General features: G+C 47.0%; 1 protein-coding gene across 1 annotated transcript; it reads right to left on the minus strand.

Moving 5' to 3' along the window:
- Window positions 1-9,060: 9,060 nt before the first annotated feature.
- On the minus strand, window positions 9,061-9,900 carry LOC144098174 (uncharacterized). The gene has a single exon (XM_077630693.1). The coding sequence runs from the start codon at window positions 9,898-9,900 to the stop codon at window positions 9,061-9,063; it is 840 nt and encodes a 279-aa protein (XP_077486819.1).
- Between the last annotated feature and the right edge of the window lie 9,518 nt (window positions 9,901-19,418).

Genomic DNA, 19,418 nt, shown 5'->3' on the forward strand with positions numbered 1-19,418 from the left:
GACTAGAAGGGGATGAAGCAATGAAACATATAGAAACAAGGATGACAGAAAAATTTAAAGAAAAATGTTGCACATAATTTATAGGAGGAGGATAGACCGGTTACTGCAATTGATTCACTTGAGCGAAGAGAGTGGGAAAGGGCAGAGAAGAAGGTTCTTATTGGCACGTCGACAGGACCAGACGGTATTCCGATAATGTTAATAAAGAAGCTAGGACCAAAATCCAAGCGAACATTAATAGAGGTAGTGAACAAAATAATAGTGGACGGGAAAGTCTGCGATGAATGGCGATTAAGTAGAATCAATATGATATATAAAGGAAAGGGGGCAAAGCTGACGTAACTACCGTCCCATAACAGTGACATCTGTGGTTTACAGGGTGGTGATGCAGATTATTAAGGACAGACTGCAGGCTTGGGTGGAGAACGAGGGGGTGTAGGGGAGCTCCAAAATGGCCTCCGGAAACAAGGGAGGTTGGAGGACAATCTGTTTTCATTGACGCAGGGTATAGAGATTGCTGAAAAGGAATACAGACCCCTATGGCTAGCATTTCTGGATATTAGGGGAGCCTACGACAACGTTATTCAAGAGTATTTGTGGGACATACTGGGCACATTGGATGTGGAAGATTGAGTAATTAATCCTTTAAAAGATATATATATATATATATATATATATATATATATATATATATATATATATATATATAACAGAGTGCTCATAAAATGGGGAAAAATGTATCAGGGCATGTAGAGTTACAGAGGGGGCTTAAAAGAGGATGTCCTTTGTCTCCTTTGTTGTTCATGGTGTACCTGCAAGGGTTGGAGACAAAGCTAAAGAAGAGCAGACTCTTTTCAAGCAAGGAAAATGGATTAAACAGTCATACCGAGACTAATACACGCGGATGATATAGTGCTAATAGCTGACAACAAGGAAGATTTGCAGACGTTGATAGACATTTGTGGTACAGAAGGAGATAGATTAGGTTTCAAGTTTAGTAAAGAAAAATCCACACTCATGATATTTAATGATGAGGGCGGCGGGCATAGAATGCAGGAGTTCACGCTAGAAGTTGTGGATCAGTACAAGTATCTTGGGGTGTGGATAAATATCGGTGCTGAGCATCTGACAGAGCATGAAAATTATGTAATGAATAAAGCTAGTAGAAACGCAGCTGTCATGAAAAATAGGGCACTGTGGAATTACAATAGATATGAAGTGGTAAGAGTGATCTGGAAAGGGGTGATGGTTCCTAGTCTGACGTTCGGCAATGCGGTCCTGTGCATGACACCAGATGTATCTATAAAGCGGTGATGGTTCCTAGTCTGACGTTCGGCAATGCGGTCCTGTGCATGACACCAAATGTTCAAGCAAGGTTAGAAGTCAAACAACGCGGCGTGGGTAGGCTAGCCTTGGGAGCACATGGCAGTACACCAAATCAGGAGGTACACGGTGATATGGGATGGGCGTCGTCCGAGAACAGAGAAGCTAGCAGTAAGATAGGATATGAGGAGCGATTGAGAAAAATGGGGGGAAAAGCAGTGGGCTAGGTAAGATTTCAGATACCTATATATAAGGAATGTTGACACGAAATGGAAAAGCGAACTAGAAAATTTACAAGCAAATATCTGGACAGGAGTAAGGGGGCAAATTAGCAATTATCGGTTAAGAAAAAGGTTAAAGAAACAGAGAGAGCTCCGTGGAAAACAGGGATGCTGACGAAATCAGCACTGGGGACATACAGGATTTTTAAGCAGGAAATTGCCAAAGAAAATATCTATGATAATTGTAAGGGAAGCTCTTTTTTGTTTGAGGCCAGGACGGGTGTTTTGCGGACTAAGACATATAGAGTCACGTACCACGAGATAGACACGTTGCGCGTTGTGTGCGGAGAGGAGGAGGAAACGGCTGATCACTTGATACTTTTCTGTAAAGGACTTCACCCTGCAGTGGAAAGCAGCGGGGCTCATTTATTCAAAGCATTGGGGTTTAGGGACATTGAAGGAAAAGTAGATTTTAAGCGGGTAGATGTAACCAAGCGAAGGTTATCTGATCGGTGGCTAAAATCAAGACAAGAGTGAAATTTCACAAGTCATGGCTAGGTGGTTTGAACCACCCCCGATTTAAAGGGTTCAGCCTTCATCCGTCCGTCCGTCTGGCCGTCCCTCCGTCCATCCATCCATCCGTCCGTCCGTCCGTTCCTCCGTCCGTCTGTCCATCCATCCATCCATCCGTCGGTCCGTCCGTCCGTCCGTCCGTCCGTCCGTCCGTCCGTCCGTCCGTCCGTCCGTCCGTCCGTCCGTCCGTCCGTCCGTCCGTCCGTCCATCCATCCATCCATCCATCCATCCATCCATCCGGGCCGCCGCGGTGGCTGAGTGGTTATGGCGCTCGGCTGCTGGCCCGAAAGACGCGGGTTCGATCCCGGCCGCGGCGGTCGAATTTCGATGGAGGCGAAATTCTAGAGGCCCGTGTACTGTGCGATGTCAGTGCACGTTAAAGAACCTCAGGTGGTCGAAATTTCCGGAGCCCTTCACTACGGCGTCTCTCATAGCCTGAGTCGCTTTGGGACGTTAAACCCTCATAAACCAAACCAAACCATCCATCCATCCATCCACCATTCGGATTTCAGGCAGGCGGAGAGGAAGATGAGAGAGAGTGCGATGCAACCAAAAAAAGCCGTGTATTTTTTGAGGCAAACAACAACTTGCATCACGAAGGCCCGGCTACAACGATGGTGGTTGATAACGCGTCGGTAAGCGATGTCCTGTTCCGATGTTTCGATTTGTTCTCCATTTTTGCTGAGCGCCCCGATGTAAAACACTTGAAGCTCCCGTAGCTAACGCTCTTAAAGGAGCTGCGAAACACTGCTTGAAAGGATGCTGGCCATACTTCAATTGGAGTCTTTATGTCACACAGATGCTGACTCAAAAAGAATTGCAGGAATAGATACATTGGAACGGGAGTTATTAAATGAATAAATTTCAAAACACAAACAAAGAAAATTCTGCCCTCAACTCAATTTTCGCGCGGCTTCCATTCCCATTTCACTCTCCCAATGACGACATGAGGCGAGACCAATCAAAATAGCCTATGTGAGCACGTCGCGGAAGTTTGCCCATCATGGTTGCCTAATCGCTGTAGCTCGTTCTTGCCATGGCTGGTAGCGCCGTTTTCATGGTTACACAACCACGTGAACGCCCAGCTGACCCAGCGATGCTTCATCGTCACGTCGACGGTGCAGAAGGGAGCACTGATCAGTGACGTCCTCTGACTTATGGATCCGAACGCGATCCGAACTGGATCCAAACTCGAGCTCGAGATATTGCGAAGGTGTGACGGCCTGCGCATGACACTAGAAACATTTAGCATAGCACGTGTCGCTACTCTTACAGCCTACCATGCCCCGCCGCTAGGAACGCGCTGATTGGTCATGGCGAGCAAGGCGCGCGCGCTGTTGACTAGTGTTCCTGTACATGCTCCCTGTGGGATCATATACAGTGTGGGGACCTGGCCTGCAGCCCCCTGTGTTTGCTTTCCCGCGAGACACCGTGCAGCAGCAGTCTCACCTCGAGGAGGAACGCATTCCCTTGTCAGTTACATAAGGTGGCAGGGGAGGGCGCCAGCGTCGCTGCACGTGATACTGCTTGAAGCCCGCGCGCGGTAGAGGGGGCATGAGGCTCTTCGGCTCGGATCGTCGGCGCGAGCGGACGTGTCGCTCGCGGCTCCGCTCTTCGCCGGCGGGGCGAGGAAGTGAAAGGGAGACCCGCTCCCGTACTCGTCCCGTCTGGCCGTTGGAGTATCCCTTGCCCTAGCGTGGGCGAGCATACGCTCGGAACCTTGGTGAGTCGGACGACCTCGATTCATTAGCGTATACTTTGTTGCTAGCTGGCGTTATTGTTGCTGTAGCAATAAACACCTGTTTGTGTCAGCCAATGTGCAATTCCTTTGTTCCCTCAGAGCGAGGCCCGCCGTGGTTGGCGTGCGCTGGGTAGAGCACGTGATCACGGCGTGAGGTCCGGGCGGCTTTGAACCGTGTCAGCCGCGACTGAGTGGGGAGAACGTACTTATCTCCCCAATTCAACCCAACATCTGGCGGCCAAAGTGGGGACCGCTTTTGGAACATTGGACGACCGTCGATTCGGTTCGAGGAACGCTCTTTGTCCGGACCTGACAAGTGCTAGGCCTAGAGTGAATTTTGATCGCTAGGACCTGCGGCATGCTTTCCTGAGTGCGAGGTGTATTGCTCTGCAGCATGTTTGAACTTTTCGACATGCTCAGCACATTTTTGCCTGGAGTTTCTTCGCGAGAATCACTTGGTCCGCATCGAGGCAGCGCGAGGCCTAGCGCCCGCGGAGTTGCCGAGCCCGAAGCGAGTGAGTACGGAAGCCGTGTGGGTGGTCCGAGTTTCTGTATATATTTTCTCTACTGTCTTCTTTTCGACTCTGGGAGTCGCGGCTCCGGGAGCCGCATGGCCTGGGGCCACGGGTGGCGCTACGAGCTCGCTGGTATTGCAGTTCGGCACCGTGCTCTCCGACACCGTCCGATACAGTGGGCACCGACCGCTCAGAAGCTGCTTTGTGCAGTGAGCGGGGTAGGACCACCCTACAAAGCTATCTCCTCACGGCTGCGCGCACATAACCCGTTTCGGATCTTTGTTGTGTTCACGGTCGTTGTCGGAGTGGTAGTTTGGCCTGAAGCTTTTCGGAGCTGCCTGCACCACGCCAGAAGAGACACGACCACCGAACCGCGTTGTTGAGAGGGGGCGCACTTTTCTGCCCGCCCATTTTTTTTGTAACCTCGCACGAACTGAGCAGTCTCGTTCAACTCAAGAAAGGGCTTTGTTCACTCGAACTTGGCGTTTGCACAGCCGCCCGACACGTTTTGCTAGCGAGTTAGGTATTGTGCCACGAGGCCCTTGCGGAGTCCGTTTCACCTCCCGTGACCTACGTTAAAGCCACGCCGAGAGCGTTTCGGCAATTTTGCAGATCCGGTGGAGCCACCCAGACTTGCTGTCCGGTGCACATCGTCTCGCTGCCACCTGCTGCGACGGAGCGGCCTGTATCCTGTTCGCCGCATCCATCTGGGGCAGCTGTGGCGAGACAAGTCAGCAGTCACCTCTGGCTGCTGCTGCCCTGGCGACTACTGCAGAATCCTGGCCTGCAGTTTTCCTACCGGCCTTCTACTCGCTGGCCTGCGGACACGGTAGTCCGCGGGCCATGCGAGTCGTCCAAGCGGAGACCTTCACGCCGCCTTCGGAACACCGCGGAAGTCTGCGTGGACACTGTCGGCGTGACCTCCGCTGCAAGACGTGCCTCAAGGACATGAAGACCAGGAGACTGCTCCATAGCATGTACTTTCAGGCGCGTGGGTCTATTTAAGGTTGGGGGGATGTGGGGGCCTGCCCTGCAGCCCCCTGGGTTTGCTTTCCCGCGAGGCACCGTGCAGCAGCAGTCTCACCTCTAGGAGAAACACATTCCCTTGTCAGTTACATTAGGTGGCAGGGGAGGGCGCCAGCGTCGCTGCACGTGAGACTGCTTGAAGCCCGTGCGCGGGAGAGGGGGCATGAGGCGCTTCGGCTGGGATCGTCGGCGCGAGCGGACGCGTCGCTGGCGGCTTCGCGGAAGCGACGGGAAGACCCGCTCCCGTACTCGTCCCGTGCGGCCTTCGGAGTATCCCTTGACCTAGCGCGGGCGAACATTCGCTCGGAACATTGCTGGTGAGTCGGACGACCTTGGTTCATTAGCGTGCCTTGCTTCTTGCTGGCGTTATTGTTGCTGTAGCAATAAATGCCTGTTTGTGTCAGCCCATGTGTCGTTCCTTTGTTCCCTCAGAGCGAGGCCCGCCGTGGTTGGCGTGCGCTCAGTAGCGTCCGCGATCATGGGATGGGGTCCAGGCGGCTTTGGACCGTGTCAGCCGCGACTGAGTGGGGAGAACGTACTTATCCCCCAATTAAATCCCACAACAGGAACACTACTGGATGGATGGATGGATGGATGGATGGATGGATGGATGGATGGATGGATGGATGGATGGATGGATGGATGGATGGATGGATGGATGGATGGATGGATGGATGGATGGATGGATGGATGGATGGATGGATGGATGGATGGATGGATGGATGGATGGATGGATGGATGGATGGATGGATGGATGGATGGATGGATGGATGGATGGATGGATGGATGGATGGATGGATGGATGGATGGATGGATGGATGGATGGATGGATGGATGGATGGAAGGTAGGAGCGTCCCCTTTGAAACGGGGTGATGGCAGTTGCCACCATGGTAAGCTTTTTATCCCTTTATTTTGTTTAAATGTGTTGTAAGTTATTAAAATTCGCCATTTTGTTTAAATATGTCTTCCTACACGTTTAACGTTATGTCACCTCTCTGCTTTTGAGCCAAAAATCTTCCAATCGTTTTTTGCAAATTTCCACTGCAGATTTATTGACATGACTATTGTTATCTCTATACCCTAAGGCTCGGGAAGAGTGACTGTGCCTGCATCGACATCGGGATGGATACCATCACATTTTATTATGAGGTGTTCTATTGTTTCTACAGATTTACCACACACAGCACATGTGTCATCTTCTTCGTTAAATTTTTTTGTAGCTGCGCGTTCTAAGACATCCTGACCTAGCTTCAAAGAGTAGGACACTGCGTCTTGAGTTATTATAAAACCCTTCCTGATCTGCCTTTTCCAGTATCGATGCAGTTCTACACTTTGATTCCTTTCCATTGAATCTATCCAATTTTTGCCTTCCGCGTTTTTAACCTGTCGTTTAATGCTCGTTCTTTCTTCGTCCTCGTGTCTGGCATACTTTCTGGCTATCTTCCTATAGTTGTTTTCCGCCATTGTGAGTAAACGCTCTTTTTGTATAAGTATTTATTTACCCTTGCTGCCCACCTGCTATCGTCGTTTCCTCAGGCGTTCTTCGTACAGTATTTTACTCTGAGCTTCCCGTACTCGAACGACGCAGAGCCCATATCCCCCTGTACTGCCATCTGGCGCCGCCGGCCGGTGATCCTCCACAAGCTAACGACGCGCACTGCTAAATATAAAATGAATGGTTTTTTTCTTTTCATCCTTCCTTGAGAATGAAGGGAACGCTTGTAAAGTGCAATGGCTCGATCGGATCAATTCCGCAAAGCTGTTATCAGATACACAGAGAGTAGCCATAAGTGCTGTGTGCAGGTCGTAGGATACATGTGTACAGAGAGGCGCAAAGTCCTTTACTGCAAAAAGTCGCCAGAGCCTCTGGGGTGTATTTTCGTTTTACTTGCTTTACAGCGCTTTTAGCTAAGGCAACAAAGTTGGCTTGAATGAGGTAATATAAAACGCAAAAACAGCTTTCTAATTTACTTCTAATCTCGACTGAATTGCCCTAAAGCACAGAACCACATTCCCTAAAGTAAGCCCGGCACCATTATTCCTTTCCAAATACCTCTCGGTACTTCATACCTGTTGTACTCCCACAATGCCCAATGTTTCATTATCCCGGCATCTCTTCGCCCTATTGCTATGAGAGACTGTTCGTGCTTTTCCGTGTACATCTGCCCTTCGTTTACCCATGCCCCGAGATATTTGTGTTCGGCCACTCGGTGTATTTCGTGGTCTGTATTGTCAGCTCCTGATCAGTTGTATCGTTGAAAAGCATGACACCTGACTCAGTTGCGCTAAAACTGAAACCTAGAGTGTCTCCTTCGTCTCCACAGCAATTAACCAGAGTTAGCAAATCTTCCTGGCTGTCTACTAACAGTACAATAACGTGCGCATACATTAAACCCGGTAGTCGCTGCTCAACAATCCTTCCGCCTAATATGTACAACAGATTATAACATAGATTGCTTCCCTGTAGACTTGTTTCCATACTTCTCATATAAAGCATGAACAGCAGCGGTTATAGAGGACAACCTTGCCTTAATCCTTTGTGTACCTTGACAGTTGTCGTACTCTTGATTCCTTTCCATGTTACTTCAACTTTATTTCACGGAAACGTGGCGCCATATGGCGCCGCCGCCCGGTGATCCTCCGCAAGCTGACGACGCGCACTGCTAAATATGAAAATTATAATAAACTGCACAACTCCAACCAAAATTTTTAACTTTAACCCAACGTTTCCAAGCCTACTCGGCTCCTTCATCAGGGGTGACTGAGGGCAGTAGCTAAGCGTCTTTAAGTATGGGGGGGAGGAGGAGGGGGTCAAAAGAACGACAGCTGTGACGCGAAAGGCGCGGAGGAGGGGGAGGGGGGGCTAGGCTGTTAGTTTGCTGGCGCACTGCAGGGAGGCGGTGACGCGTCTTTTTTTCGTTGAGTTAAAGAGCGAAGTCCCTGAGCGAAGTTGATTCTAGAATCAACTTCGAAGAAACCTGCATCAACGATGTTGATTCTAGAATCAACTTCGAAGAAACCTGCATCCTCGGAACCGAAACAAATTACCACAAAAGGCTCCTTCTGGAATCCTGGCATATCCAAACCACCCCGAACAATATCAACCACACAAAAGGAAACCTGCCCCCAGTATATGCCCAGGGACTTCGCTCTTCAGCTCAACGAAAAAAAATCGCGTCACCACCTCCCCGCAGTGCGCCAGCGTGACTAACCACAGCCACCTAGAATTTTTTCAAGGCCTGCGTGCTCTGTCCGTGACGTCACGTACCTTGCCCGACCCCGCCGGAGTGCGCCTGCTTGCTTCCGCCCGTTCGCCTTTTAACCGATGTGAAATGGCAGCGTCCAAGAATTTCAATGCACGCCCAGCATTTAGTGTAAATTTCTTTCTCATAGCAACACGAAGTTTCATTTAAAGGTCTGCGGTTAAAACCATTATTTAACGGTGGCATGCTTTCATGCAAGCAACAAGAGAACGGGCGACATTAGCATTAAGGAAAAAAGGTTTATTTTCCAATACTAGCACTGATTTAAAAAAAAACATTGAACAATACACTGACAGATTTACTTCAAGTGCACACTGAAGAACGAAAAGGGAGTCCTCACAAGCACTACAAAAGATTTATTACAAACAAACCCTTGAACCAACCAACCTGTCTCCATTACGAAAGCGTTTTGAGCTTTCTTTGCTGTTTCTTTTTTGACAGTTCAGTGTTTAAGAGGTCTGTCTTCATTTGGACATAATTTTTAAGCAATGTGTTCGCTGCTGCCCACAGTATATTGTGATAGACAACATCAGAATGATGACCTTGAGAACAGATATCGAATCCTTCATCATCTATTACTTCTTGTGTCAAACTAATCAGCAATTTCCTGTGATGTTTGGAAGCATGAAACTGCAGAACATTTTCTTGTGTAGTCAATTTCTCAAGAACTAGTTGCATTCGCAGCACGGCATCAATGACTACAGGCCTCGGGAATTTCAAACCACCCCTGGAGATGTTCTCAATTATTATGTTGCGATCCAGCTCCATTTCTCTTTCCTGGGCAGTAAGATTTTCTGCGCAAGCTGTGCAAGGAATCTTTTTTAGAGCTACATGTGCACAAAACCCTGCTATGTATGTAATAGCCGGCAAGCTCGACTTCTTGCTTTTAATGTCTTCTTCTCTTATTTTTATTTTGTAGTCTTCTATGAGGCGGATGGCATCTAATGTTTTGCGGCTAGATTTCCACATGTCTCTCAATTCAGGGAAGATAAGCGAGTCTTGCAGCCTTAGCTTCGTTTCCGCCTCATATATTTGCTGTATGGAGACATGATATTTTGTCCCACAAAGGCGACGGTATCTTCCAAACCTTTCTTCGAGGCTGTCAGTTTGGAATTTGCCAAGCAAGACATACTCCAAGTGAAGCTCGTCAAAGCAATAGCGGCAGATCTCAATTAGGGAATAAGTTGTGAGCCTGAGTGCAGCATGCGTATCAGTTGTCAGAGCATCGGTGTCCATTCTCACCTCTTTCCATACATCTAACCAGCTGACAAAAGAACTTAGGAAGTGCACTTGCACACCAGACAAGCTCGTCACTGGTTCTTGATAGGGGTCTTTTAGCCGACGGCCTTTCTTAGGCGTTTTTATGTAGACAATGTGCCACCACTTGAGTATCACACTGATAAAGTCTGCCGTTCCTTCAGCATAGGACAGGCTAAGTTTTCCTCCGAGTGACTTCAGGGCTTCAATAACGAATGGATTGAAAACTTTCAGTGCTAGTTTTACGTTCTGTCTTTCTATGTTGGATGGGTGGAGAGCTTTGTATGTGAGCCCATAGCCAAACTTTGAGAGCCATTTCTTTCAAATTCATGTATGTCGCGCAGTGCCTTCAAAGAAGCTCCATTAATGCGAACTAATGATGATGCACTTGAAAACTCCGGATAGAAAATGCATGTTCCAGGATTTTTCTCATTGAGCCAATTGTTCCTCACACATTTTAATAAATGAACAGGATCCACTACATAAAATAGGGGCCTAGATTTGTCAGCAGGGTGAGGGTAAACTATATCCAACTTGTTATTCGGCGAAAACATGGACATCACTTTTCTGTTATTGCATTGTTGTCTGTTATGACAGCAATAACTGTGAGTCCTGCCTTCTCAAGTTCCAAGATCACTTTTTTGAGTACATTGTGCAACTGCCTCGCTTCGATACTAAAAACAGGCAAGATATGCGCAACATCCTTGTGCCCTGACAGCAAACTCTGGGTCATGAAAACATGAGCAGTTTTTCTGCGTCAGAACAGTTTGCTGCTGTACCAGTCAATGAGCCACCTTTGTAATCAATGTACTGCGTCAAGTGAATTTCGTCCATCATGAGAATGACGACTTTTCATGTTGCTTTAGATGATTTGTCCTTCTCTTGATGTTGCTTAAGAAATGTTCATCTGTCTGTTCGTGCGTAGGACTAGCACGATACTCGCCACAAATCCTCATCACTGTAGAAGGTGTGGGCATAGTTATTTTGCTAGTACTGCGGACGAACCTATAGGCATGTGGGGAAATGGTATAAAGGATGCTTGAAAATATCATAAGCTCTGCTGGATACCTCAAAGCACTTTTATCCTTAAGGAGCAAGCGCAACTGTTCTATTAAAAATTTAGCTGTTTCTAACTTTTCTTGTGGCAAAAGATCCTCGTTCGCAATGTCATCGAGAAGTGAGCACACTAGCTGAAAAGACGCCTTCACTTTTTTCATCTGCGTGACATACAGATGGTGCTTTGAACATTTTTACACTTTATAACAGAGACTCAAGAGTGCGCATATCATCTAGCTTGCTAGGCATAGTTACATCATCAGAAGAGAGTTTTGCCTTCCTCCAGAAGGCCGTAACCTCCATAAGGTCACTCACTATAACAGAGCGTTCCACCTCTGGTTCTCCTGAATCACCTGCAATGTGCACGAAAAACACAGCGTTTTGAACAGTCTTCACCATCCAGAAATCGCACACCTGAATATCTGAAAGCCGTAAAAGCAGATCAATCATACGATGCCAGCTTGTTCCTGCGCTCTCCTCAGCATGTGCTGCCAGTGATAACTGCACGGCTTCCTCCAGGTGGGATGCTTCAAGGCGTCTTCGTTTTTCTTCCGGTGCATCACGCACTGGAGCAAAGTGTGATAGGTAGGCAGGACTATTGGGGAAAATGGTTGGCAGAGCCTCTTGTGTCAGGCGTGTAATTCCCATTTGGGGCTTCCACTGTCGTCCATCAGAAGCTGTATAGCTAGAGGTGTCTTGAGAAACTCTGGCTTGAAATGTTGCTCGAAAACCTTCACAGCAAAAGAAAAGATCAATTATTAAGATTGGGTTCGTTCACATCCTCACCGGTATTTTTGTTTTCATATATAACGCGCCGTATAGATTCGTCAGCAAATAGCAGTCAAGCAGGGCAGTGTCAAGCGCGAGATCAGAGGTTCGGCATCAAGAAGCACCCTAGACAAGTACAGTAGGCATAAGTGGCTCGCCAAAACTTTAAATTCGAAATTCCAATATTTCTACCAGAAATGCAAACAGACGTCAACTCTATTTCATTAATATGCGACTAGCTCAACTCGATTTCAGCACGAAGCTAGCAGGCAGCACAGGAACTGAAGGAAATCTTTTTCACCATTTTTACACAGTAAACAAAATGTCCCCGTAAAAAAAATGCATTGGTTCAAGAAACGATAGACATTGCTTTAAATCTTGACGCCTACAGAAGAGAACATACCTTGGGATCGCGTAAGGTGCCGATGTCGACGTCGTCACGACGGATGGCTCTCACCCACTGCTTTTTGAGGGCAGCGTCACGCGGCAACGAAAACAGTCTAACTTTGGGGACCGTTATCGTAATTGCCGCGGCTGTTGGGTACGCAGCAGCGGCCCATCGCTGCTCTCAACGCACGCAGAAACCTTGCAGATCGTCGTCCCACTCCGCAGGCATAGGCCTAGCGCACTGATTCCTGTCTGGTCATCGGCTTTACGACGCGTGAAAACGTTGTTTGGAAACTTCCCCACACCAACACTCCACTTGAAAGACTATTCGTGCAGTCTGCACGCGATGTGATGCACTATAATCACAAAACAGTTCAAGAAATACAACATCCAAGCGTAAGCGTGCGCATCCGCCGGTCAACAAAGGTAGAGAGAAAAAAAAAACGCGCTGTCGACTGTCAGTGCCACCTATCGGAAAGCCCCAGAAAGCTAGGCCCGCTTCGGCTAGGGCCAAGTGTAGTGACGTCACACCCACGAAAGACAGTAGTGCGGAGGCCTTGAAAAATTCTAGATAACGCTGGACTAACAGCCTAAACCCCCTCCCCCTCCCTCTGCGCCTTTCGCGTCAGCAGCTGTCGTTCCTTTGACCACCCCCCCTCCTCCCTCCATACTTAAAGACACTTAGCTACTGCCCTCAGTAACTCCTGATGAAGGAGCCGAGTCGGCTTCGAATCTTTTGGTTAAAGTTGAAATTTTTCGTTGGAGTTGTGCAGTTTATTATACTTCAATACTTCAATACTTTATTCAACATCATCAGGATGTTGGGTGCGCCGGCAAAAGCCAGTGAGTGATGAGGCTTGACGAGGCCGACGCACCCTACAGAGGCAGTTTGGTAGTGACACACATAAACAACAAAAGAAAGAAAGAAACCAAGTTGATACAGAGAAGATCATGGATTAACATTCGAACATTTAGGGCATGAGGTAGTACAGTTATCAATCAGTTGTTCGTCAACTCTGATTCATCATTTAATAAATGTGGGAGAGTGAAGAGCAACATTTGACAGCCATAATTTGTGCGCGTCCTAGGTAACAACCATTTCAAACTTGTTCTACTTGAATACATAGAATGTTTACACTGTAATCTTGACAGCTGTAACATAAAACAGTTGTTTTTAATGACGCTTGCCCTGTATCGTTTGCGAAGTAATGTTTTGTATAACTGAGGAAGTGGGATGATGCCTAGTTCTTCACAAATTGGTGCAGAATGTTCGAGTCGAGGAGCGTTCACAATATTTCTAACAGCTTTCTTTTGTAAACGATGCAAGCGGTTGATGTTAGTGAAAGATGTGGTACCCCAAACCAGTAAACAGTAATCAACAACAGAAGAAAAAAGTGCGTTATACAGCATTTGCTTTATATGCTTTGGCATAAAATATCGCAGTCGACATAAAATGCCAACGGCCTTAGACAGTTTGTTAGCCACAAGGTCAACGTGATCGTTCCAAGTCAAATTTTCATTAAAAAGAACACCAAGACTTTTGACAGTTGGAACTAACTGAATGGATGATGATCCCATCCTAAGAAAAAGTGGTGGCAATAAAGTCAATTTATTGCGAGGTCTAAAAAGCACTGCTTTTGTTTTTTCAGTGTTTATGTTTAAGGAGTTAATTTTGGACCATTCATGTAGAGAGTGTAAGCAATCTGCTGCTTGTTGCTCAAGATCTACCAAGTTTGCGGCTCTGAAAAATAAGGAAGTGTCGTCTGCGTAAATGACATAACTTGGATGATTGCTTATGCAGACAATGTCATTGATGTAAAGGAGGAAAAGCAGGGGCCCCAGTATACTACCTTGTGGAACGCCTGAAAAGATATGCAAGGCGTCTGATAAACAGTTGTTTATTAACACCTGTTGCACACGAAAGCCTAGATAAGATTGAATTATTTGAAGAAACTTGCCGCGGAAACCATAGTGCTCGAGCTTAGCTAACATTATTTTATGATTGATGCGATCGAAAGCTTTAGAAAAATCGACGAAAATTCCTAGCGTAAGTAGTTTCAGCTCAAATGATTCTGAAATAAGTTCTTTTTGGGTTAAGAGCGCGGTTTCAGTAGAAAAATGTTTTCGAAAGCCATGCTGGCTGGGATTAATAATGTTATGTTTGCTGCAAAAACCGTTTATTCGTTTAAACAGTATCTTTTCTAAACACTTTGAGAAAACAGGTAGAATAGAAATAGGTCGATAGTTTGACAGATGATGTTTGTCTCCACCTTTATGAATAACCGCAACTTTCGCAATCTGCATTCTTTTGGGGAACACTGCTTGCTCTATGCAGCAGTTAAAAATATATTCCAGGACTGGACTAACGATATCGGCTACATGTTTGACTGGTAACATTTTCAGGTCGTCAATATCCTGTGCCTTACTGTTGGGCAAGGCCAGGAGATCATTTCTGATTTCATTCGCGTCGGTAGGTGACAGGAATGCACTAGAAACAACCCTATCGTCCAGGCATTGCACATTCATTAAATTCCCATTTTGAGCTGCTTGAGACACAAAGTAATTGTTGAAAGTGTCTGCTAACTCCTTTCCGTTCACAGGTTTGTTGTCGACCAAAATTTCGGACACGCCAGTAGGAGTTGTACCTCGATTTAAAATTTGATTAATGTTGCGCCACACAAGATCAGCCTTTTTAAGCAAGTCACCGTTGAACAGTTTTTCGATGTACTCTTTTTTCGCACGACGAAGGAAGGACGTAACTTGGTTCCGATATGTTTTAAATTGTTGAAGGTCATCCAGTGACCTAGTTTGGACAAACCGGTTGTACATGTCTGTTTTCCTTTTTATCATCTTTAGGCATTCTGTGGTTATCCACGGTTTTCGTGCTTTCCGGGGTTTTTGGAAGGTTTCGTAAGGAAAGTTTTCTTCATATTTAGACTTAAATATTGTAATGAACGCATTATAGGTATCATTAGGATCGGTTTCATTGACAACGACACTCCAGTCAATATTCCCTAGTGCAACACGAAAGTGATTTAATGTGGTAGGATTAATGCGCCGGTATTTTATTACAGTTGAACTACATTGTTTTTTAGACGTTAAAGAATCGACTATCAGGTATATGGGCAGGTGGTCGCTGATATGAGCAGTAATAACCCCTGATTTCCAACAATCAGCTGGAAGATTGGTGAAAAAGACGTCGATTGCCGTCGCTGCCTGCAACCGAGTGGGCTCTTTTATAACAGAAATAAAACTATTGCACTGCAATATGGACTCAATTTCTAGTTTGTTGGTAGAATATGAGAGCAAATCTACATTGATATCCCCGCCTAGAACAAGATTAAGATTATTTTCTGTTACCCATTCGAGGAATTCGTCAAGAAAGCTGCTAAAATTGGAGAAGTTGCCTTTAGGCGGCCGGTAGATAACTGTGAAGATATTTCTGCCATTGCGCACGGAGAGGATTTCATAGTCATCATGAACGTAAGTAAAGTCGGTGACAAGGCTGCAGCTCAGATCCTTTTCTATCGCTATCATAACACCGCCGCCGCGCTTGTCAGAGCGATTCACTACGTACGTGTTGTAGTTTGGCAAGTCCAGTGCTTCACATGTGTTTTGATACCAAGTTTCAGTGATCATTAGTATATTGGAACGAAAGTTAAGTGTGGAAAGAAACGCTTCAAACTCATCAGCTTTGTTGCGCAACGATTGAGCGTTGATGTGAATGAACGACATTTTCTTGCTCACAGTAGGCGCTATGGATGTGCTAGATGGTCGTAAGGACGGATACGTTGTCTGGCCCGAGAGAGAACAAAGTGGCTCCATTGTGGGTGCGGAAAAGCAGTATGCCTAAGAGTAGGAGCCAAACCCCTATGAAAGCCGATCGAGGTCACATGATTTGGACACCACTATCGCCGATGTGCCGTCAGATTTCCGGACCAGTATCTTGCCGTTACTGTGCCAGGCGTATTTGTAGTCGTGTTGTTTTGTCCATTCTTGTGTTTTTTGCAACAGCTCCCGATTTCGTTTGGTTAGGTTCTCAAGAATATGCACGTTGTCATTTCCATTCCCGATCTTTTTCCTGCTTTCCCACCATAGGTCACGAGTTTTTTGTTTAGAGAAGCGGCAGATAATAGCAGGGACCTTACCCCGCCTTGACGGCAGCCGGTGTATTGCATCCAGGTCGTCATCAGAAAGTCTTAAAACCCAACCAGACAGGCAAATCTGTCAAAATGTTTAGTTCTCTAAATATGAAACGAATGGCTTTTTTCTTTTCATCCTTCCTTGAGAACGACGCGAGCGCTTGTAGAGTGCAATGGCTCGATCGGATCAATTCCGCCAAGCTGTTCTCAGATACACAGAGAGTAGCCATAAGTGTTGTGTGCTATGTCGTAGGATACATGTGTGCAGAGAGGCGCGAAGTCCTTCGGTGAAAAAGTCGCCAGAGCCTCAGGGGGTGTATTTTCGTTTTACTCGCTTTACAGCGCTTTTAGCTAAGGCAAAAAAGTTGGTTTTGTTGATGTAATATAAAGTGCAAAAGCTTGACAAAACGTATCTTTATTTAGTAACAAAATTTGCAGTATGTTTACCGCCGTCAAGCTCCCGCGCAGTGATGTCATATCCACTGCTAAAAACCGCCACTGTGTGATGACACTGTCAGCGCCATGAATTAGTTTTCGCGAGCTAATTAAAATATTAAATACCGGAGTATACACGGTACGAGCGATGCTAATAGCATCTCTATAACTCATTCTATGCAGCGAACAGGCAATACAATGCACTGGTTATGTGTTTCGGGGCTCCTTCAAAGGGTTGGGGACACTAAATTTCTGGTTGGCGTGTTCCTTCTTCAAGAGTTGCGTATTGCCACAGGACGCATGATACATGCTGCACAATTCATATATGTGCGGTAAGTAATTTAATATCGCGTTCTTTATACTGAGTGATTTCGGTTTCCGGACGCCGGGTTCTGCTGCGACGTCACTGGCATTGGAGAGCAGCAAACCTGGTCACATATGGGCCCCAAAAATTGTGAAGCACGGATTTATGCGTCGGCTTCTCTAGTATACTTGCTGTGCATAACAGCGCCTTTCGGAATCATGCGCCTGCAAAATTGGTCGGTACTGCAGCGATATGCTGAGAAAAGGCAAGCGAGTGTGGGAAGATTGGCTGCGCCGGCGGCCAAATACTCCAGTAGTCGTTCCGAAAGCGCGTGACTGCCGGCACACTTTATGACGCGCGGCTTGCATAGCGAGGGCCTCGCCGGCGCAGCCAATGGTAAGGCTACAGCGCCTAGAATATACAGTATATTCTAGGCACTGTAGTAAGGCTGGACGCAGCGTCGTCGTTGTCTGCTTCATTGTTTGCTGCGCAAGCGCGCTGAGACGGCGGCCAAGTAGGGGGGAAGCCGGCTTCAAAAAATGTGACGTAACCGCCTGTCCTGAGTTCTTTCCTTCCTCCATGGCCATGTCCTCTCCTAAGTTTTCCTTCCTCCATGTTACACAGTTCTACGCCACCAACTATAGCGCTAGTGATGGCTCTCGATCGTGAGAAAGAGCATTTAGGGACTCTTTGTTGCTGAATTCAAACATATTTTAAGCGTTCGTTGCATCCAATATCTCGCCGTAGGTGACCTTTAATGTAAAGGAAGCCCATAACAAGCTTATTATAGCCTAAAAATTTGACGTATCAACCCCTTTAAAGGGACTATGCAACGAATAAAAAGTAACTTGTAGTAGAAATGATGCTAAGAAGCATTCACACCAAGTATGAGTCTTCGGAACTGAGCCGGCAATTTATTATGAACTTTTAAAAACCGTGTTTTTCAAAATTCGCGGGCCGATTGGTGTACTCGTAGTGACCGATTTTGGAACTAAAATCGTGGAACAAAGACGTCACTGTACCATGACGTCGCCAGGCCACCACACGCTCTCATTCGCTGGAGCCACGGCAGCCACGACGTCACGGGCACACTTGCGGTAGCCGTGCAAATCGTCTGCTAGTGCCGCCGCGCGAGCATCTCGGGCAAGCGCGAGCCAGGGCATTGCCTTCGCGCATGTGGTTTCAATTTTCCTCTGCCGCCTCCTCTTGTCGGGAGTTCCGGAGCCACTCGCACGGCTCTTCGTGCGCGCGCATAGGGCTCGAAGCCCATCGCGGCGTAAAAGCGAGCAGTCACACCTCGAGGCCCGGGTTTTATTACTGCTAATTACCACAGATAACAAGCAAGAAACCCGACGCGCGCCGCAATCTAGGAAGGAGAAGAGACCGGAGAGATGCAGCCACGCCGCCGACGCTGCTGCTGGGGAGCTAGGAGCGACAACCGGAAGTTGCAAAATAAACGTCATGGGATGACATATTCATGGGCGAGGCCCAGTCCCAGAGCTGTTCTCTTTATTTTTTTCTGGTGTTCCTCGTGTACGAGTTGAGGGGGAGAGGAGGAGCGCAATTTTTAATCGTCTATATCTTCGCTGTTATTGATGCTAGCTCAAAAATTCTTTCACTGGGGTGACGAGTGATCGAATGCCTATCTCTCGTCTGCTTTACGTACTCTCAATTATTTATTGCATAGTCCCTTTAAGAGGGCTCACCAGCTACGAGGCAACTCAGATTTGAACTTTTTCTGTCGATAGATGGCAGCAATTAAGTAGCACAAAAAGGAGGGAACTTCTATTACCCCTCCAGGTGTGTAAATTCTACCGCGACATCTCCTCAACCACGACACGCAAGTATTAGTTCTCCGCGAACAAAAAGTAGGGCAAAGAACTTTCTGTGTATATACTGCCAAAGCAGTGAGACTGAAACACAAAAGAATAACCCGTCTCAAGGGGTGGGGATCACAGAACAGACCCTTTTCCAGTAACCCACCACCCAGCTGCCACAAGGAAATGTACGTTTTCCGGTTTGGGTCCCCCTAAGCTCCCTCGCATCTTTTCTGCGAAAATACATTTACAATGATAGGGTGGGGTATACAGCCTGTAGTTAGATGCAGTGTTGGTTTAGCCTAGCCAGAACAGATTAGTGTGAGTCATCTTTTGACACACCCTGAGAGCACCTCCCCTTCCGCACTATGGCCGGCTATTCCGTATTCCGCGTATTCCTCCCTCGCCACACGCAATACAAGCCTGGTGACCGTGTACGAGTGTGGACGCCGATTCGACGACGCGGCCTCTGTGAAAAGCTTTTTGCGCCCTCACTGTTTACACTGCCAGTGTTTATTTTGCGTTGTCTTTGCTGCTGTTGACCTTACTTTTTGTTTAAGCATCCGGCCGATGCTTCTTTGACAAAAG

This window comes from Amblyomma americanum, chromosome 7 (genome assembly GCF_052857255.1).
Source record: "Amblyomma americanum isolate KBUSLIRL-KWMA chromosome 7, ASM5285725v1, whole genome shotgun sequence".
NCBI lineage: Eukaryota > Metazoa > Arthropoda > Arachnida > Ixodida > Ixodidae > Amblyomma > Amblyomma americanum.